Source organism: Haliotis rubra, unplaced genomic scaffold (genome assembly GCF_003918875.1).
Source record: "Haliotis rubra isolate DU_JTF1 unplaced genomic scaffold, ASM391887v1 Scf77, whole genome shotgun sequence".
NCBI classification, from domain to species: domain Eukaryota; kingdom Metazoa; phylum Mollusca; class Gastropoda; order Lepetellida; family Haliotidae; genus Haliotis; species Haliotis rubra.
The window spans coordinates 1,589,147-1,612,743 of NW_025767490.1; the positions used below are offsets into that span (position 1 = coordinate 1,589,147).

At 38.0% G+C, this 23,597-nt stretch overlaps 1 protein-coding gene across 1 annotated transcript in view; it reads left to right on the forward strand.

The window, feature by feature from the left end:
• The window catches only part of LOC124260583 (histone deacetylase 4-like), a 185,138-nt gene that overhangs the window by 20,813 nt on the left and 140,728 nt on the right, over window positions 1–23,597 (forward strand). Inside the window, 2 exon segments of the mRNA XM_046694906.1 lie at window positions 6,260–6,408; window positions 17,097–17,150. Of these exon segments, the coding sequence (XP_046550862.1) occupies window positions 6,387–6,408; window positions 17,097–17,150 (76 nt within the window). The 5' untranslated portion in view covers window positions 6,260–6,386.

Consider the following 23,597-nt stretch of genomic DNA (forward strand, 5'->3'; position numbering starts at 1 on the left):
TGTAGTGACGACTGGTTTTGTCCACACAGGATGCAGAGAACGGCTAGGTTTATTACTGAGTGATAGACATGTTTCAAGCAAGGGCAGGTATTGTCGTTATATCTATGGCTGTGGGTAAGAATCAGAATTTCGAATCTGTTGTTAGGCCAATGGTTAATGCTATCGTTCATCACACTGTAGAAGTTGAGTACAATTTCTGGATCTTAGTCTTGGTCACTGCTCGAATATATCTGATCCGTGAAGGTCCGGGTTAGAATGAGCCTTCAGTAACCCATGCTTGTCGTAAGAGGCTGACTAACGGGATCGGGTGGTCAGGCTCGCTGGCTTGGTTGACACATGTCATCGGTTCCCAATTGCGCAGATCGATGCTCATGCTGTTGATCACTGGATTGTCTGGTCCAGACTCGATTATTTACAGACTTCCGCCATACAGCTGGAATATATCTGAGTCGCGGTAAAAACTAAACTCACTCACTCACTCACTCGAATATATCAGCAAAGTTCCTCTGTTTACTAGTCTGCTTATCGAGCCAGCCAGACGTGGGATACCCTAGATTGTTCTCGGATGATAAAACTATATTAAAAGGAGATGTAAGTGGACCTACAATGTGTTTCTTATTGAAATAATTTCTGCTGATGGATTCTTATTTCTTGCTTTGAAGTACTGTATTTCACCTAATAAATGTTGATTCTCTACACGGGCCTTCGTAAGGGTTTAAGGCAATATACACCACATGGTCATCTTATGTGTTCTGTATGTGCTGAATTATATTACTTCTCTTCAGAATACATACAACTTCAGAAATAAAGGATCCAGTTTTAGCATTAAAGTCTGAGGAAATTTATCAGTTGCTTGTACGACATTGAATTTGAAAAATTACACTCTAATTTGTCCAGGGTTCCATTAGCTACCGGGAATGAAAGCTTGTTAATAACAATATGAGCTAGCATATACAAAAGCAGATATGAAATTTCAGTAAAACTTCTATTTTTTGTGATCCATTTTTTGATAAATGCCATTGGTTGTGTATATCCTCAGGTATGAAAAAACTCCGCCAAACTTTAGTACATGGTTAGTGTCTGCCCGAGGTGTACTGGTTGAACCTGGTAGTTTTGGAAAAAGAATTAAAATATGGTACTTGTTGGTCCCTGCCTGGCTTTTGGCATTAATGGGTACAACAAGGACTGGTCGGCCTCAGAGTCAGTATAATGTGTCTGAGTGGGGTATTCATGCTTCACTTTGGCATAGTATCTCAGTTATAGCACTATAAAACCAGCTTCAGTCTGGGCAGATAGTACAAGCAGCTGCACATACACATACACATGCATGCACATCGTCACATGGCTACAAATATTCTCATGCACGACGTTAAACCCACTTTCACCTCACCTCAGGTATGAAAAACCCTTGGATACAGCTAACAACCAGACAGTACGTATGTGATATGTTGCGACGATCCATCACTTATTATTAGAAAATCATTTTGAAGGAAATGACAGAAAATATGCTTGGTGAATTTAAAAAAAATTAGAAACATAATGTCGTTTCTGATGACCGGATTGGTTTTTTTGTCAAAAAGACATCTAAGTTTTTTAGAATTTTTTTACTCTTATTTTAAATTAGTTGAAAGGATGACGGTGGTTGAAGACATCCCTTCATAGACAAATCTTGGAGTTTGAACTATTCAGCTATTTTGTCCAAGTCGTGACATGAAGATCGATGTTGGTCTTGTGCTTGTTGACAGAGGGACCAGTTGTATATGGTGGTCAGACATGATGACTTTGATGATAGCGTGCCATCATCTACCATTGGTGTTGATCATTGAATCATTGGGTCAGTAGATTGTCGGTCCAGACTCATCATGTAATTTACACACTGCCATCTTATAGTTGGAGTGAGTGAGTTTAGTTTTACCTGCACTCAGCAATATCCCAGCTATATGGCGGCGGTCTGTAAATAATCGAGTCTGGACCAGACAATCCAGTGATCAACAGCATGAGCATCGATCTGCGCAATTGGGAACCGATGACATGTGTCAACCAAGTCAGCGAAACTGACCACCCGATCCCGTTAGTCTCCTCTTACGACAAGCATAGTCGCCTTTTATGGCAAGCACATGGGTTGCTGAAGAACTATTCTACCCCGGATCTTCACGGGTCTCTTATAGTTGGAGCATTGGTGAAAAAGCGGTTAGACAACAGACTAACAAAACCTTAATCCTACCATTCCCAGATTTGCCAGCGCTGATGCCATCATGTTCATTGTAAAGTGAGCCGATTTCACTATGTCTCTTAATCTAAAATTTGATAGATCTTGTTCTGGGAAAAAAATTGTATTGCAACAAAATATGATACAGGTATTGTATTGCGATACATTTGACTCTATATTCAGAGCTGAAGTCTTCATAATGTGATAGTCACTGTCTGTCCTTGCAGATCCTATTTTTATACATATTAAAGTAAGTATTACAGTGTCTAACTGTGTTTTGGAAGTGAGGTTTGTGGTTATCTATAAAAGGGAGGTAATAACGTGAAAGAAAGTATCTTCACTGTTTTTACTGTTTTATGAATCAGTTTTCTAAAGGAAACAGGAGAGCGGAAGGTCGCGGGTTCGATCCCCGACCGCGTCATACCAAAAGACGTTAAAATATGGTACTTGTTGGCCCATCCCTGGCGCTCGGCATTAATAGGTACGAGAACTGGTCGGCTCGGAGTCAGCATAATGTGTTAGAGTAGGGTATTCATGCTTAACTGCGGCATGGTATCTCAGTGAGCTAGCACTATAACACTAGCTTAAGTCTGGGTTAGTACAAGCAGCCACACATACACACGCATGCACATCGTCATACTCTTAAGTACGACGTTAAACCCCATTTCACCTCACCTCACCTATTAGGGAAACATCATTTGTGTTTGAAGTTCTGATTTTAGGTTACCTATACAGAAAATAACGAATTTGTCATAGTTTTTACCCAAAATTATAACACAGAAAACAATATTGCAAAAATATCATTTCTAAGTGTATTGCATATACCAGCAATATGGCACAGTCTTAGCTGTTGATACTGACTTGAACAAATAATGATGTTAAATTTAGCTCACTTATTCACATCTTCCTCGTTGTGGTCTGATTCTGGTGTCCCCTGGCAATGTTGGCATATTGCTAAACATTTCACTATCTCCATGTTTCTGAACATTTCATCGAAACAATCAAGAAGCAATGGCACTTGCAAAGTAGAGAGGGATTTATTGATTCATTTTGAAATATTGATCTTTGTTTGGTGATATCATTGATTGATTTGAAGATTCGCTTCATGGGTGCCCTGATATATCTCACTGATTACAGTCAGTGTTGCAACTTTGGGATGAATGCCATGGAGCCCACTGTTGTAGTGTTGTTAATCCTCCCGTTAATAATGAAACAGTATCTTGGGCTGAAGATACATAACAAACACTTCCTTTCTGCAGGGGGAGCGGTGGTGGAGCCTAGTGGTGGTGGAGCCTAGTGGTTAAAGTGTTGGCTCGTCACGCCGAAGACCCGGGTTCGATTCCCTATATGGGCACAATGTGTGAAGCCCATTCTTGGTATTCCACACCGTGATATTGCTGGAATATTGCTAAAAGCGGCGTAAAACTAAACTCAGTCAGTCCTTTCTGCAGGTACCCCATTGGTTTGTTTATTTTGAACACTAAGATTGGATTGGATTGGTTGTTGTTTAATGCTGCACTCAGCAATATTCCAGCTGTATGGCGGTGGTCTGTAAATAATCGAGTCTGGACCAGACAATTCAGTGATCAACAGCATGAGCATCGATCTGTGCAATTTGGATAAGATGACCAACCAAGTCAACGACCACCCTATCCCATTAGTGGCCTCTTACAACAAGCATGGGTTGCTGAAGATCAATTCTAACCTGGATCTCCATGGGTCCACTAAAACATTGATAGACCCTTGATCATCCACTGTGTTATGTTTCCATTCTGTCATGATGAGTAGCTGGAGTCATTAGGAGTCTGGTTCGAATTGCACAATGCTATAAATAGCTATCCAATCAAACTACTTTCATGACTGAAACAATCATCTACATTACCAGGATTCATCTTGTCTTACATTAGGGTTTTTTCCTTGACTTTATACTGAAGATGACATATGTTTAGACTTAAGGTTTATTAATTTCTGATTTGATTCAATGTATCAAGGACACTGTTAATCAGGATGCAGCCCACATTCAGGAGAGACATTTTCTTGCTGGTTCAGATTAGAATCTTTGTGATAAATTACTGATAAAAGAAACTGAGTTTGGAGTGAGTGAGTGAGTGAGATTGGTTTTAAGCTGCTTATAGCAATATTCAAGCACTATGATAGCAGAGGACACCAGAACAGGGCTTTACAGTGTGCGAAGTAGTTTCCAAATATTGCTAGCTATGCCTGAAAGTTACTAGCTCACTAAATGATTCACAAGCCTGAAATTTGAATGTAGAAAATAGAAAATAAGCAAAAGATTACAAAAATAGATTAGAATAAGATAAGATATTGTGGGCATGCCACATGTTTCATCATTAAGCTGCTGATATGCTGAACATTTTTATCAGGCCATAATCTTGCATGATTTATAAGTGTATTATTGCTTAACAAGTCGGAGAGTGATATATTAACAAAATGACCCCATGAAAATTCATTAGCCATTCGGGCCAGTGACTGTTGAGATTTACTGGCCCAACTGGATTTTTACTAGCCACAGGCTAGCGGGACAGCAGCTATTTTGCATACTGGCTTCGAACATGGGGTTTTGCTACATCAAACCAATGCTTTAACCATGCGGCTACCAGTCACCAACATTCTGCAACCTGACCATATTTACAAATGGCTCAAGGTATATTGTTATAGAATGGAGACATACTCTTGAGAAACCGCCTCCGTGGTGTAGTGGTTAGAGCGTCCGCCCAGAAAGAGCGGAAGGTCGCGGGTTCGATCCCCAACCGTGTCATACCAAAAGACGTTAAAATATGGTACTTGTTGGTCCCTGCCTGGCTCTCGGCATTAATGGGTACAACAAGGACTGGTCGGCTCGGAGTCAGTATAATGTGTTTGAGTGGGATATTCATGCTTCACTGCAACATGGTATCTCAGTTGGCTAGCACTATAAAACCAGCTTAAGTCTGGGCTAGTACAAGCAGCCGCACATACACATACACACGCATGCACATCGTCATATGAGCGAAATATTCTCAAGCACGACGTAAAACCCAATTTCACCTCACCTCACCTACTCTGGAGAATTATGATATAGACCTGCTGTGTTTTGAAATTCAACTTTGTCTGACTGCAGACAGATACCTCGGATTTCAATTTGGATCTGAGAGCTTTAGCCATTGTCAAGACTAAGTCATCAGAAGATCAATGTATCCATATTCATATTTTTTGTGTCTAAAGAATTTTTAATTTGGAGGTATCAAATGGATTTGATACCTGATATTAGTCCTGCTTTAATCAGAAGAAACTTTCTTTAATGCTCTGAAAGAATGATGGTTGATTGATTTGTGGCATGATATCAGACAGTATTTCTGGGGAGGAGTGCCTGCTCTTTTACAGCGGGGCAGTGGGGTAGTGGTTGAAGCATTTGCTCCTAGCCGAAGATCTGGTTCGATTCCCCACATGGGTACAATGTGTGAAGATCATTTCTGGTGTCCCCAGAGTTATATTGCTGGAATATTGCTAAAAGTGGCATAAAACTAAACTTAACTAACTAGCTAACTCACTCACACACTCACTCACTCAACTCACTCACTCACTCACTCACTTTTACTGCAATGCTATTGGTGGTGGGAGGGATGGAATACTTGAATGTCTGTTTTTTAGCAACAAACACATTTCTGGTGTCCCCGTCGTGATATTGCTGGAATATTGCTAAAAGTGGTGTAAAACCAAACTCACTCATCAGAGAATAGCCATGAGGTTCATTCTTCATCAGTCAATTCAACATCAATAACTTTTCTCATAGTTTAAGGTCAGTTCAGTGTGAAAAGTATACATTATTTTACATGCTATTCTGTCTTGCTGAACTGGTTCTGTCTGAGACTACCTCCTGCGGAAGGAAGGGCAAACATATTTTGTTTTCTGGTCCACGTTCCTCCTCCTCCTCCTCCACCGATGCCAGAACTAATCTGAGCAGTAGCCGGTGGTGGCTGGGGCCAGATAATCTATAATATAGGACTCCTCTAGACAGGCTCTCAAGTCAGTACTGGAATCTATTTGCAGATCAGCCCCTGGTGCCATTGCCCAATATGCCCAAGATGTTGGTGAAGTGAAAGAGGTCCCCCAGAGTCACTACGTTAGTGCTGTTACTGCCGCCAACGACGAGGCCAGGACGACATCAAGAGAGAAAATGACGTCCAACAACTACCAATGTGAGTGAGAGGTTGCTGGTGTTAACTGCAGAGGCAGGAGAGCTATTTCCGTCCTGTGGTTGCTATGTTTAGGTGGCCGTTGCTATTTCTGAATTCGTGATTACAGCTTAGGGACACATTTTTCTCCCCGACCAAGATGGGCTAGTGGGTAGGGTGATAGGTCGCTGATGAAAATCCAATCGATCGGAAACATGGTTACATTTTGTGGTAAAAGTGCCCGAAAACATTTTTCTTGGCAGTGTCTCAACAAATTCCGTGGGCTACATGGATAAGTGATGTGTTAGCTCACTGGCTATAAGTTGGGTGGTGGAGAGTGAACTCATCGATATCTTAATGTCATTGGTTAAACTGTGTCATGCAAGCAGTTTGTGTCATCGGTGGGATTTTTAGCTCACTTGATTTTACAATTTTTAGCTCACCTGAATTTACAATTTTAAAGTTACCCGATTTTGCAATTTTAAAGCTACCTGGTTTTACAGTTTTAAGGCTACCTGATTTCGCAATTTTAAAGCTACCGATTTTGCAGTCTTAAAGCTACTTAATTTTACAATTTTATAGCTGCCTGATTTTGCAATTTTAAAATTACCTGAATTTACAATTTTGAGTTACCTTCAAAGTTTTTTTTATCTGTTTTAGCCCTCTGTCAAACTATTAACATTTTAAGAGCTGAAATACCACAAACCTGAATTTGGAAAGGACTATACCTGAAAAAATAGTATTGTGTTTTATGACACATGTCATCGGTTCCCAATTGCACAGATCGATGCTCATGCTGTTGATCACTGGATTGTCTGTTCCAGACTCGATATTTACAGACCGCAGCCATATAGCTGGAATATTGCTGAGTGCGGCGTAAAAATAACTCACTCACTCACTTTAATCAGGTGTCAGGTGTTTGACAGACATAGAGCAAGTTGGCTGATACAAAGACATACCTGTTTTGTGTGTTTTATGTTTTAATTGACAAAATGTCAAATTACCAGGACCATTTTGTTTTCTTCTGTATATCATTATTGAATATTCCTTTATTTCAGAGTATCTTAATATTAAGAAATATGAAAATGTTTAGAACAGATGCTAGAATCATCTTTCTTGTCCAATGCATCTCTAAACTAAAATAACAGGACACAGAATTAAAAGCATGTCCATTAAAACGAAACATTATTTCCACAAAAAGATATTAAGATGTGTTAAATAGATGCCAAAGCAAACGCAAGGGGGTTAAACAATATGAACATGTCAATTAGAAAATGACAATTATATAAAGAAAATGTGTAAACGTCAAAAAGATATGAAATTAACATATATTTTTTAAAAGACCTGGTTTCAATTTCCCCACATGAGTACAATAGCTGGGTCCATTTCTGTTGTCTCACACCATGACATTGCTGGATTATTGCTAAAAGCAGCGTAAAACCAACTCACCAAAGAGAAAAAAGCAAGAAAATGGATGGGCAGCTAAAAACTCTGTTCCTTTGTCTATTGTGTGTTATTGTGACATAATGACTTTGTAGATAGCTGCTCGATTGACTCATCCAGACATTTTTCAGACCTGGAATAGTCTTGGTTGCAGTGTATAACAGACAGACAGACAGACAGACAGACAGACAGATAGACAGATAGACAGACAGATGCTCTCAGGAGTGTTGATGAAAGAGATGTGAATGTTAAAATAGTAACAGCTTATTTGAGCTGGTTAGTTCATTAAAAGATCGCACAGCTCTTTCATAATTCTGATAATTTGGCAACTTCCTGTTTTGACATTATTTAATAGGTTATGTTTTATTTCCTGCTTTCTTAGCTGTGGATAACATTACAGTGTTGTGAAGAAGATCCTTCATTTTCTGGCAGCCATTAACCATTCATGTAATACCTTTCGCTAAGTAAGATTTCTGGCATATTTGACCTCTCTTGTTAGAAACATTGATTTGGTACTAAGCCTTGAACCAGAAAGGACTAGGTACAAGTGTATATCCAGTACGAGAACCAGGCCGCTGGTATAGTGTGTTATGTATACCAAAATTGCTCTAATTAGTACTTCAAAGAATAATTTCGTAGGTGCAAATTGATCGTAACCATAGAAACGGAATGTTTTATGTGCGAGTGATTATGGGATGTTAGCGTGGCTGGAGTGTGAAATATTCTCGATCAGGGATCTGTTGATACATTTGATGATTAAATGTAGTAGTTGTGTGATGTTTGCTTGTAGGAGCCCTGGTATCCCAGCATGCTCGTCTGCTCCACATTTTCCGTGATAGTTGTTTTGTTTGTTTCTATCTTTTTGTGTCGTATGTAGAAGAAAAGAAAATTTACAGCTGACTAAACATGCAAAAGTAAATATGAATTTATTGTTTTTTAAATATATTTTTTAATGACATTTTTTTTTATAATTCTTGGAATGAAAGGAGCTGTTCAACACTCTTGCTGAATATAGAACATGTAAAGTTTGTAATGTTACTCTAAAGAAATCGGAGTTAAGGAACACACAGTCTTTCATATGATTATAGAGTGTTGGCAGCGGTCGAAATACCTGCCTGCCCGGGACGTGTTATTTTCAACACGGACTGCAGATTCTCAAATTTACCTGCGTGACGGTCAGGTGAAAATTTAGACATGTATATGAAGATATTTTGTGGGCAGGTACGTTCTGGTCAGGGCTGGCAAGTTTTAATGTTTGGGAGTTTCATACCCTGGTATAAGTCAGACCTGTTGGATATTATGACAGTGAGGCTACCAATTGTGGGTGTTCTTTAACAGTGTGTGTGCATGCATGTGTGTGTAAATTTTTTTCTGATCAGATCTGAGGTTGGATAGTTTTCTGGTTATGTCCACGTTCACATGATAGTCTCTTTATCTCCTGATTTAGTCAAAGTCATTATAGTTGAAATAGTTGTAATTTATACAGAACTGTAACCTAAATTCGTGGATAACCTTGATTCGTGGATCGCGGAAATTATCATGCTAGCTCGTAAATTAGGTATCGACTGACGTCACGAAGCAGTACTTTTAATGTAAATACAATGCCACGCCTGGCTGACAAAAAAGTTCCGAATTTCTGCATTACACGCAAGTACACTAAATATAATTGTCCAGCATTGAGATAAATAGCCCCATATCACTAATACCACCATTACCAAATTTTATTTGTACAAAATGTCAAGTAAAAAAGATACCGCTAGCTCCAACCTTCTCACTTCTCGTTGTCTGCTTTCCTTGGGGTCAATACTTACTGCAGTGGGATGTCGTACATAGTGGTATAAAGTAACCGACTACGTAATCCACGAAACAAGGTGACGTCACATTTTGTGGGCACACGAATGGGTGATGATTGCAAATGGCTTCTGTAAACAAACGTTTCATTAATGAGTGGAATATTAGGTATTTTCAATTTGCTGATACAATGAATAAAATTATCAGTGCGTTTACAAAATGAAATCATGCATTTAAAATATGAATTTCGTCGCACTTCCCTTATATCCACGAATCAAGGTTACGTGAGTGTATAAGATGCCTGAAATATATACATTGTGACAGAAAAGTGAAATCTGATGTTTTGTGTAAATAAATATTGTGAAAACAGATGCTCACCTAAAAACTTCTCTCCCTTGAATGTCTGTATATAATTTTTGAAGAGTGAATTTTTATTTCATTATCAAACATTTCACATTAAAATTTAAAAAAGAAAATGGTGGGAGTAATGTTTTTGTTTAACTTTAATGTCTAAATTTATTATTTTTAGAAGCTTTTTCAATGCCAAACACAAAATCTTTTGAAACTTAAAAAAACAACCTGACAGATTGGATTATATTTAACTGTAATGTGTAAAGAAAACAAAAGAATATTTGGCAGTGTATAAATTTGAATATTTTGAATTTCACTCACGCTGAGACATGTTTTAATTTACAGTATGTGTATTTTTAATGTGAAGGGACACACCCTTCAAACTGGATGAAGTGAAAGATTCTAGATAATCATCACAATCCCTGAGCCAAATTCAAACCCTTCCATCCACCCTTTTTTGTTATGCAAAAGAACTAAATGGAGCAAATCTAGATTTTTCTGGGGTTCTGAATCTCTTTCCTCACAAAGCCCCCTTTCAGTTTTAATGGAGTTATTGTTTCTGTAAAAATAATGTTTTCAGAGATTAAAACTTATTCAAATAACCAGAACTCCTGGTCTGTTATCGCCATTGTTTCCCATGAGATTGTAACAGAAGGTGTAACTGGCATCCATTTTACTGTTCACATGATACAATACTTTTATTACAAATGTGTATCCACAAACAGAAAAAGCGATAGATCATAGGCTTCTTCTCATACCGTTAAGTTCAGAGATATATTTGAAATGCTCGCTTGTGTAACTCAAGACGGACTCATAAATGTCATCATCGTACCACAGCTTCGCATCGCTTTATCAAAGCATTTTGTTACCAAAGCAGATTATCTCTGGCTTAATTAACTCAACTGTGCCTGATAGCTTCAACTCGTTTACATATTATATTTAACCTGTGTCTTTTCTTAGAATCCGTCTTTTTGTAAAAACATGCTTGGCTATTTCTGATCGTGAGAACATCACCTTACCATCTTGGAAGGCAATTTTATTTTGTGATCATTGGTATCACCAACCTTTATGCTTTGATCATGACTGATTACCAGATCAGAGACATTTTAACTATGTATGTATAACAATGGCTGAATGATAACTCATCATTAATATCCTTTCAGAAATTGATATTTGTACAGTGTATCAGTGAATTGCACAATTTTTAATGTTTGAATAATTGAAAAATTATTATTTATGGGATGCTGTAAGTATGCACGTTATATAGACACCCAAATCTAGGTTTGAAATGCTTCTTAATGAGACTGACTGAGTTTGGTTTTACGCCGCTTTTAGCAATATTCCAGCAATATCACAGCGAGGGACACCAGAAATGGGCTTCACTCATTGTACCCATGTGGGGAATCGAACCCGGGTCTTCGGCGTGACGAGCGAACGCTTTAACCACTAGGCTACCCCACCGCCCTGTGGGGATTCGAACCCGGGTCTTCGGCGTGACGAGCCAATGCTTTAACCACTAGACTACCCCACTGCCCTCTTAATGAGAGGTGGTTGGGTAGCCTTGTGGTTAAAGTGTCCCCACATGGGTACAATGTGTGAAGTCCATTTCTGGTGTCCCCACCGTGATATTGCTGGAATATTGCTAAAAGTGGCATAAAACAAAACTCACTCACTTCTTAATGAGAATCTATATTTTTGAGATGTTTGGTTTGGAATTATGTATCTTATAAGGGCATCCTAATGGAGTATACTGTTTAAAATTACTATGACTAATTTTTGTCCTTAAACAATATCTTACCCTGAATTAAAACTTTACTGTTAACATTTATTGTGCTAAAATCTCATTAACATCATAGGGGCGGTGGGGTAGTCTAGTGGTTAAAGCGTTGGCTCGTCACGCCAAAGACCCAGGTTCGGATCCCCACATGGGTACAATGAGTGAAGCCCATTTCTGCTGTCCCCGCCGTGATATTGCTGGAATATTGCTAAAAGCGGAGTAAAACCAAACTCAGTCAGTCATTAACATCATAAACAACTACAGTAAACTGTAGGGACCTGAAGGACCATTAATTCTAGTTTGTTATAATCGTAGTTCATTGTACACATTTCAACCGAAATACAAAGCAAGTGGGCAGTACCCAGATTGTTATGTCCATAAGTAATCGATAAATATTGGAGAGGTAACTTTGATCCCAAATGCCAATAATATTTGAAAGAAATCAACATATATCTCATTACTGGTGGGTGAGGTATTGTCTGAGTATATTAAAACTTTATCTCATCACAATATGTACGATAAAGTAGAGAGTTTTTATGGATTACAACTTATTTATTCTGAGGACACAACGTTTCGGGGTATATCCTTACTCCTTGATCATGTGAATGAATGGTATGAGGCAGAGAGCTCAGCATATATATGTACTTGTAAAAACAACAAAAGTAATTACACAACAAAGTGGAACAAATGGAAGCCAGCACTAACAGTTATTTAGTGCAGAAAGGATGCAAACACTTACTGTAAACGTAACAGTTAATTAGCGCTAATATGTACGATATTATTGATGACACAATATTCATATAGATAATCATTAATAATTTTACCCATCAGCGATATTTCCGCTTATGGATATTTTTAGCTGACCCTAGTTTTTTTTATAAATGTTATTATGATAAAACAGAGCCGGTCTGTGTTTGGTATTTGCAAAACATGAAGTACAGCAGTAAAACCGAACCTGTCATCCCGTGTTTCCTACACACAGATGATCTGTATTCACGTAGAGACATTTTCAGATTTCAGATTCCAGTTTGCAATGCTTTTACCAACCTGAAATTATAATGACTACTATCTTGCACCCCCTTGTCTCCAGGACCTTCTAACATGACATGTTTGGCGCTGACGGTTTGACTAAAGATAAAAAAATTCACAGTATCATGAATGTCCTATTCCTTTTGATTTTGAGTATATGTATTATTCATGCCTGCCAGCTCATGACTAAAAGAATCTTTACTGTTATAAACCCTGTGGGAATTGCAGTTAGAATCGGTCTCAATTATACTTTTGTTTGTAGGCAAGGTTGTCATCATGCTCCGAGGACTGCCTCCGTAGTGTAGTGGTTAGAGCGTCCGCCCGGAGAGCGGAAGGTTGCGGGTCTGATCCCCGAACGCGTCATACCAAAAGACGTTAAAATATGGTACTTGTTGGTCCCTGCCTGGCGCTCGGCATTAATGGGTACAACAAGGACTGGTCGGCTCGGAGTCAGTATAATGTGTCTGAGTGGGGCATTCATGCTTCACTGCGGCGTGGTATCTCAGTGGGTTGGCACTATAAAACCAGCTTCAGTCTGGGCTAGTACAAGCAGCCGCACATACACACGCATGCACGTCGTCATATGAGCAAAATATTCTCAAGCACGACGTTAAACCCAATTTCACCTCACCTCATAATGCTCCGATGGCATCACTCATTAACAATATCAATCACTGGATTGTCTGGTCCATGTTTGACCACTTACACTTGTATACCTATAAAAATGCAGGGTGTCACATTAAACTAAAACAACCAGTAAAGAAAGAAATAAAGTATATTAATGTGGTACATTCCTTGCGTTTCTTGATTAATTCCTAATAAGTTATAAATTCTTTGGAAGCATATGAAAAAGGTTTAATTTAATAGGAAATGTGTTTGTAGTTCCATATTCCAACAACAACTACAGTTGACTAATAGATTTCGATTTTGATTCAATTCCCCACATGGGTACAATGTGTGAAGCCCATTTCTGATGTCCACTGCCCTGATATTGCTGGAATATTGCTAAAAGCGGCGTAAAACCCAACTCCCTGTCTCACTTACTCACTCACTCAAATATTGAGGGTACTATCAACTGCACCAAAACGTTTAAGAAGTTGAAGCCTGTAAGTCAACAACTTAATGTAATACTTGACAAAGTGTCATTATGTGACAAATAAGGTGGTTCACTTTGTGGTATGTTTCGCAGTTAGTCAACACTGTGCCCATGCTTGGATGATAAACCTCTCAGGCCCACAATGCACATCACACATTAAGCTGACACACCTTGATATAAATGGAACAATGTTCAAAGTGGCATTAACCCTACTCACTCACTCACTGTATTTGTATGCCATTTCTAACATAAATCTATTGAATAAAAATACCACATCGTTGATTATTTAAAGAATAAAAATCATGGAGAGATTAAACCTCGTGTTTCCTTGTTGTAATGATATCATTTCTAGTGTCCCCTGCTGTGATATTGCTGGAATATTCAGAGGTACTGATAAGCTGCGTATCTGAGTAAATTACGCAAATATTTATGTGAAAACTCAATTCCTATTAAGTCTATTGCGTATAGGTACGCTTGAATTTTTGTAAATACCCAATAAATGTGATCTTACATGCGTACACACAAACATGTCAAATCTTAGCTTGAGTACCAGTGGATAGATAAAATAAGTGAAGAGGTTCTATTTCAGGACATGAACTTGACAACTTGCAGTCTTTCTTATCGTTTATCATATTACAGATCAAATATAAATAACAAACAGTAACATTTAAACTTTATTATATTTTTACAATTAATGGAAATGGCAAAATACCCAATTGAGTTTGAGTGAGGTGAGTACAATTTATTTGGTTACTCAAAAGAAAATTAGGATACCCAATTGAGATGAACACAAGCGAGTACATAACACAATGACCCAAAAAGTTATCTGTAGCTCTGAATATTGCCAAAAGCGGCGTAAAACTAAACTCACTCACTCACTTACTGTAATTATCATATATTAATGAAAATAATGTGTATTATTCTCATTTGAGACAATTTGTATTCCTAACTGAGATATTTATGATAAGGAAATACGTTCAGCTTCCAATCTTTCTACAATGGACTAGCCTAAGCAGTGGCAAGTTAGTCTGTGTGCCGAGAGGTGAAGGTTGCGGGAGGTTGTGGGTTCGATCCCGGGCCCCGTTTCAACAAAAGGGCGTTAAAATATGGTACTTGTTGGTCCCAGCCTGAGTCTGTGTCGGGTATTCATGAGGTATTCATGCTTAACTGCGGCATGGTATCTCAGTGAGCTAGCACTATAAAACCAGCTTAAGTCTGAGCTAGTACAAGCAGCATGCATACACATGCATGCGTGGTGTCATATGAGCGAAATATTCTTAAGTATGATGTTAAATCCCATTTCACCTCACCTAGTCTGTGTGCCCTTCCAACCAGCAATATTGTGCAAGCTTATTCATGCTTTGACCTTTCCATCACATATTTTGAAGATTAAACTTTTAGATTTTATTTGGTAATGTGGTGAATCTCTTCTGTCAGATGTTATTTACTGAGTAGATAATTTCTGCTAAAGGTTTGATTTTGTTAAAGGTCACGAGTACTTACGTCTGGTGTTGTATATTAATTGAACTATCTGTGAACTGTCCCTGTACGCTCCAAATTATCGGTCACTGATAGCTGAATGTCATGTAACCTTGTTTGTACTGGGGTAGCCTAGTGGTTCAAGCATTTTTCATCATGCTGAAGACCTGGTTCAGATCCCTGTAGGGGTACAATGTGTGAAGACCATTTCTTGAGTTCCAGTGTCTGACCTACTGACTGACTGACTGACTGACTGACTGACTGACTGACTGTGACTGACTGACTGACTGACTGACTGACTGACTGACTGACTCGCTCACAGTCTAACTGACTGACTGACTCGCTCACTGTCTAACTGACTGACTGACTGACTCGCTCACTGTCTGACTGACTGAGTGACTGACTGACTGTGATTGACTGACTGACTGTGACTGACTGTGACTGACTGACTGTGACTGACTGACTGACTGACTGACTTGCTCACTGTCTGACCTGACTGACTGACCTTACTCACTGACCTGACTGACTGACCTTACTCACTCACTCACTGACCTGACTGGCACTCACTCACTCACTCAATCAGCTGTAGAAGCTATATTCACTGTAATCCTGCAGGTATATGCTGGTCTGGGTTCAGAGTTTTGGTTTGCCTGTGTCACTGTCTCAGCAGCATGCATCTATTACTCATATCACTTCAGGCTTACTCCAGCGTTCTGACTCAACTCCTATGGTATAACTGAAATACTGCCCATGGCTGGTTAATGCTATTTTTAAACAACTTTATACAAATAATAGGAGACTAATCAGAAAGACTTGCATTCAAAACTTTGTGATTCAAGAAAACTACAGCCAGATAAAAAATATGAATCACTGTTAGCAGCTGAGAATTATTCATGTTCAGTTACAGTGAATATTGACGACTTTTATGTTTATCAAGACTCCGGTAACTGCCATTAATGATGAATGTTTGAAGACGATGTGGTGTTGCTCTTTGTAATCGACTCGGTAAATTGTGTATACTGGGAATGATTGAAGATGAGTAGCACTTTATATCGATTTGCCCATATTTTACTGCCATACTATCGAATATACACCTATTTATTTTTTTCGGAATAACCCTTATGTAAGTAAATTCAATTTATTATTATCTTGTAATAGGAAGAATATTTTAATGAACTGTGCAAAGATTGTGAGAGAAACTCAGATTATAGGAAATGCCCATATGTAAAACTAATGTACCTACTGTCACTGATATTCATGGACCTGTGGCCATTGTGCTGGATATGGATTTGTGGATGAACAACAGGGAGGTTTGTTTTATGTGTTGAAGAAAAACTGTGCTGAGATGGCAGCAATGTGTTGGATCACTTGTGTCTTGCATTATCAAACATCTATTTTAATGTATAAAAATGTCTAAATATGTCAAGTTCACATGCTGTATGTTCTGTAAATACCTTTTCATGAGATCAGGCAGATAAGGGTCATTACTCACTCGCTCACCAGTTACTATTGAGGACACTCACTCACTCACACACTCACTCACTCTGTCTATCACTCACTCACTCACTCACTCACTCAGGTTTCACCAGAACTGGGGTCTAGTACTGACATCTTGAGTGCTCACTTGGGATGGAACTGTATAGTGTAGTTAGAGAGTGGCCTGTTGCAACCATCGGGCTATCTATAATAGTACCAAAAGAATGACAAAACCTGCCTGACTGACTCACTGGTGTTTCTCTGTTATAGTTGGAGACAGGCACTACAAGGGGAGTGTGGACTCAGGTTTCCAGGAACCTATAGGTAAGTGTTGGTTTTGTAATATGGAACTTGTTGTCAGTCTAATGTTGCATGCAGATGTCCAAATTCACACTTGTCGACTTGCCCAGGACAACTAAATTGTGATGGGGACATGGAAATATCCACAAAAGGGAGTCCTCTTTGACTCGTAGCATTTCAGGGTTTGATTCTGAGCCAATTCTAAATTCATGCTGGTCCGCTTGCCCGAGACAACTTTATTCTGCTGGGGACATGGAAATATCCATGGAAGGGAGTCTTCTGTGACTCATAGCATTTGAGGGCTTGATTCTGAAGCACTTCCAAAATTCATGCTGGTCCGCTTGCCCGAGACAACTTAATTGTGCCGGGGACAAGGAAATATCCACGGAAGGGAGTCTTCTTTGACTTGTAGCAATTCAGGGGACAAGGAAATATCCGTGGACTGGAATTCTCTTTCACAAGTAGCATTTCAGGGCTTTGATTCTGAAGCAGTTCTGAATGCTTCAACTTTGCCGAAGAGGATCTGCAATGATTCAAACATTTGTAACATGATAATGGACCCCAGTGACACAAGAATGCTCCTGGATGGACCAGCCAGTGTATAGTCCTTCTGTCATGATTTTGATTTTCTTGTTGTCGTTCGTGTTGCAGCTAGGGAAAGTTAGTATTATTAGTGTCAGAGGTTTGGAGTTTGTACAGAGATGGCTCCATGCACTGACAAACAGTTGGGATTTTTAAATAGTGTTGATGTTATACTGTGTGTGTTGTGTATAGATTGTGCGTACAGTTACACAGTGCATTTGAAGTTGTATACATTGAACAGTTTTACATTGTCTTATTATATATTGTCTACAGTTATACATAGTGTACATGTCTACAGTTATGTATAGTTACACATTGTCTACAGTTATACATAGTGTATACTTACACATTGTCTACAGTTATACATGGTTTGTATAGTTACACATTGTCTACAGTTATACATGGTTTGTATAGTTACACATTGTCTACAGTTATACATGGTTTGTATAGTCACACATTGTCTACAGTTATACATAGTGTATACTTACACATTGTCTACAGTTATACATGGTTTGTATAGTTACACATTGTCTACAGTTATACATGGTTTGTATAGTACATTGTTACACATTGTCTTACAGTCTACATTATACATGGTTTGTATAGTTACACATTGTCTACAGTTATACATGGTTTGTGTACACATTGTCTACACATTGTCTATAGTTACACATTGTCTACAGTTATACATAGTGTATACTTACACATTGTCTACAGTTATACATAGTGTATACTTACACATTGTCTACAGTTATACATAGTGTATACTTACACATTGTCTACAGTTATACATAGTGTATGCTTACACATTGTCTACAGTTATACATGGTTTGTATAGTTACACATTGTCTACAGTTATACATAGTTATGTATAGTTACACATTGTCTACAGTTATACATACATTATACATGGTTTGTATAGTTACACATTGTCTACAGTTATACATGGTTTGTATAGTTACACATTGTCTACAGTTATACATGGTTTGTATAGTAGTTGTCTACACATGGTGTCTACAGTTATACATGGTTTGTATAGTTACACATTGTCTACAGTTATACATGGTGTGTATAGTTACACATTGTCTACAGTTATACATGGTTTGTATAGTTACACATTGTCTACAGTTATACATGGTTTGTATAGTTACACATTGTCTACAGTTATACATGGTTTGTATACACATTGTCTACAGTTATACATGGTTTGTATAGTTACACATTGTCTACAGTTATACATGGTTTGTATAGTTACACATTGTCTACAGTTATACATGGTTTGTATAGTTACACATTGTCTACAGTTATACATGGTTTGTATAGTTACACATTGTCTACAGTTATACATGGTTTGTATAGTTACACATTGTCTACAGTTATACATGGTTTGTATAGTTACACATTGTCTACAGTTATACATGGTGTGTATAGTTACACATTGTCTACAGTTATACATGGTTGTCTACAGTTATACATGGGTTACACATTGTCTACAGTTATACATGGTGTATAGTTACACATTGTCTACAGTTATACATGGTTTGTATAGTTACACATTGTCTACAGTTATACATGGTTTGTATAGTTACACATCTACAGTTATTGTCTACAGTTATACATGGTTTGTATAGTTACACATTGTCTACAGTTATACATGGTTTGTATAGTTACACATTGTCTACAGTTATACATGGTGTGTATAGTTACACATTGTCTACAGTTATACATGGTTTGTATAGTTACACATTGTCTACAGTTATACATAGTGTATACATTACACATTGTCTACAGTTATACATGGTTTGTATAGTTACACATTGTCTACAGTTATACATGGTTTGTATAGTTACACATTGTCTACAGTTATAGTTATGGTTGTCTACAGTTATACATGGTTATACACATGGTCTACAGTTATACATGTTAGTTACATTGTCTACAGTTATACATGGTTTGTATAGTTACACATTGTCTACAGTTATACATGGTTTGTATAGTTACACATTGTCTACAGTTATACATGGTTTGTATAGTTACACATTGTCTACAGTTACATGGTGTGTAGTGTATAGTTACACATTGTCTACAGTTATACATGGTTTGTATAGTTACACATTGTCTACAGTTATACATAGTGTATACTTACACATTGTCTACAGTTATACATGGTTTGTATAGTTACACATTGTGTCTTCAGTTATACATTGTCTGCAGTCATATATTGTTTATACAATTATTGTGAGTGCAGGTAAGCTGAATGTGTTTAGGGTTATCGGATGAGTATACAGCCAATCAATATATGTGTGTCGTGTTTTCATCAAGGGCTATCTTCAAGTACATGGTCTGAATGAGTTGGCTACATCCAGTACCAGAATATCTGATCCAGCTGTAAACAGCAGTCTTGTCACTTACTGCATGCCAGATTCAATTATAGCTTCTATCTACAGCCCAGGCTGAATTTCTTTTATCTTAATTGTCTGGCTTACTTTGCTGGTAGGTTCAGTGTTCGGGGCCTCACTTCACCATATACTGGCCCTAAGTATGTGTAATGCATGATCTCACAGATAGTCTTGTGTTGGATTATTTTGTATCCTGGTTGCAAGGCATTTGAGCCTGTGATTCTAGCATTCAATTAGTGCAATGTATTAATTAGCACAGGGACATGCTTGATTAAAAATCCACTGTGAGTGTAATGACATTCCTTGACATGTACAAGTATCCTCTGACAGCTGAGCGTCTTTTTACTCAACACGTATCAGAAGGGTTTGCTATACAGGTTCAGGGTCAGTAGACCTCAAATCTGAGCCCTGAATAAGCATCAGGTAACATGAATCGGATCTGCTGATCATTATAGAAGACATAGGGTTGTGACATTCTTTCCTTGAGTGACTCTATACTGCTTGTTTCTGTACAGGGAATCATTTCATGTGTGTAAGACATTCAGATACCGTATAATCGATATTATGGTAGATGGTAGAAATTGGTTGGTTGGTTGTTCTGTTCGCGCTGCACTCAGCAATATTCCAGCTATATGACTGCTGTCTGTAAATAATCGTATCACCAGACAATCCAGTGATCAATAGCATGAGCATCAATCTTCGCAAATGGGATACGATGACATGTGTCAACCAAATCAGTGAGCCTGACCACCTGATTCCCTTAGTCGCTTCGTCCAAACATGCTGAAGACCAATTCTAACCTGGATCTTCACTTATGGAAGAATATGAAGCAGGACATCATCAGAGAAGGTCCATCCATTAACAACTAATGGTATGACTGAAATATGACCAATCAATGTTTGAAATAAGATGAATACCAGGCTGCCATCAGGGTCCCGATCCATGAATCATTCGTAGCATTACGAGCCATCTAACAAGATAGTTTATCATAGGATTACGACTGACATAGTGCTGTGATGGCTTTGGATCTGGCTAAAAGACTAAAAGACTTTAAAAGTTGCTAGACCTGAGTAAACTCTTCCAGCCCTCATTCAATAAAAATTCACCCGATTTTGTCACAAATCGAAAATTAATTATTGTACGTCCCAGGGACCCATACTAGTTTCTGAAACTTTGGGCCAGACACAATTCTACCAACCACAGACCCACAGGAGGCACAGATTTGGAATGTTGCTATGAATCCTATCCCCAACCATTAATGATAAGATGGTAAGAGTTCCGTGCTCTCTGATTTTCGCCATCATCGTCACTATGCCTTCAGCAGGGTATGGGTATGGAGTTTTTCAAGTGATAAGTACTATTATCATTAACGCCTCTTCTCTGTCTGAATATTCACTGTAATAACTGGCTGTGGAATTGATTATTCAATGATTGTAATCATATATGTTTCCTTATGAAATATTTATGTTACATAATGTAATCAAGTATTTAGTCTATCATCAACTTGCTTCAGAGGAGCATGAGAAGATGAAGGCCAGTTTACTGAGATGGAGAAATAGGTCAAATAACTGCTTCGTTGTGTTTGAAATATTCCAGTCAGTTGATAGACGTGTGAAATCACAGTATTAGTTATTTATATAGGCATTATACAGTTAGTCAACCGCAAATATCACATAATCTTGCAGATTTGAATAATACATTTCATGGCATCGTAATTTTATGAAATGTTAAAACTATGATGCATTGCCGATTATTCAGATATCACGACCAATAAACGTAAATAGATACAAATGGTTTTAATGCATAGTTTCACACGTCAGAATTATAAATTGTAAAAACTTATCAGATTTTTGACAAAATATGCTCCCCCCAATTTTCCTCCCCGCTTTGCTGACATGTTGGGCCCTATTTCTTGTGAAGGTTAAGGTCATCAGTAGTCCCATACTTTAACACAGAATTATGGTAGTCGTAGTGCTAATATAGATGGGTGGAACAGAGCACTCAATACACAAAGGGAGAGCAAAAGGATTTGGAATGAGTCGTTTTTGGTACATAAATTAAATTAAAAATATTTGTTTGACACTACAGTCTGCAAGCTTCCACCTACATGATGACTGAATGATCAGGTCTGGACCCTAAAATCCAGCGATTGATATCATGAGCATCGATTTGTGCAATCAGGAAGAATTCAAAATGGCTGTCATGGAAGCCATATTGTCCTTAGAAATGGGCGATTTGTTTTCCATTTTAAGTTTATTCTTGAATGACACGTCTCTTTGTAGTGAGGGTTTCCAATATGTTTTACACTATTTTGCTTCATTTTGAGAACAAACATGTCTTCCTGGCCATGTTTTTCATCAATTGATTTTTTCAGTGAGTCTCCTTAACAGGTTAATACCATTTAGAACTTTGCTGGGTCAATTTGCTCAGTCATTTTATGTATGTGTGTGTAACGACGGACTGTAATTAGTTGCACTTCACATCTGTTTTACATCAACGGAATTTGTTGTGTGTCAAGAGGCCGGAATGCTATAGACACGGATGTTTTGCAATTATCTGCCGACATTGCTACAGTGTTCAAGATTTGTTTACAGTAGGCATTTGTTTATGTGTCATTAGGGGTCATGGTTACCTGGTCATTGAAGGTGCAGGATTTTGCAGAGTTATGTCCCTTGGGCAGGCCAGGAACCTGTGATTGTGAGTTTGAATCCCGGTTCACCGCGTTATGTTTCTTGGTTTGTCCGCAGGATGTGGGTTTCTTGGTTTTGCGTAAGTGGTAAAAAAAATTGGGCTTGTCTCCCATATTAAAATGGCAATCCAGGATATTGCTGGAGTGTGAGTGAGTGAGTGAGTTTAGTTTTATGCCGCTTTTAGCAATATTCCAGCAATATCACCGGGGACACCAGAAATGGACGTCACACATTGTACCCATGTGGGGAATCGAACCAGGGTCTGGGCGTGACGAGCCAACACTTTAACCACTAGGCTACCTCACCGCCCGGATGTAACTGGAATAATGTTCATAGTAGTATTAGGCCCATCTTACTCTTTCACTGAAATCAAATTTTTGCCAGTTTCAATTTGTGTTTTCAGTTAACTGTTTTCATACTTGTCGTAACTCCTTTAAATATTCATATAGAACCTAGAAAGTATTTTTAATGATCTTTGAAATAATTTCTTAGTTTACATGTTTGAAAATATATTAGCATATTTTTAACTTAAATAAAACATGGGAATACCCTGAATATATTTTAATGGATTGTTTTCAAAGTTATATTTTGAAATTATTAAGTTATCAAGAATTATCACAAATTACATCTCTTGAACTTGGGTGGAAAAAGTGCCACATCAGATGTTTTTTCATCAATAGCTTTACAGTCATTTAATGGATGTGTATCAGATTTGGGTAATGGCTTCATTGTTTATAGAAAAGATGCAGTACAAAATTTGATACTGATTGTGTATTTTTGTCAAGAATAATCATTATTAA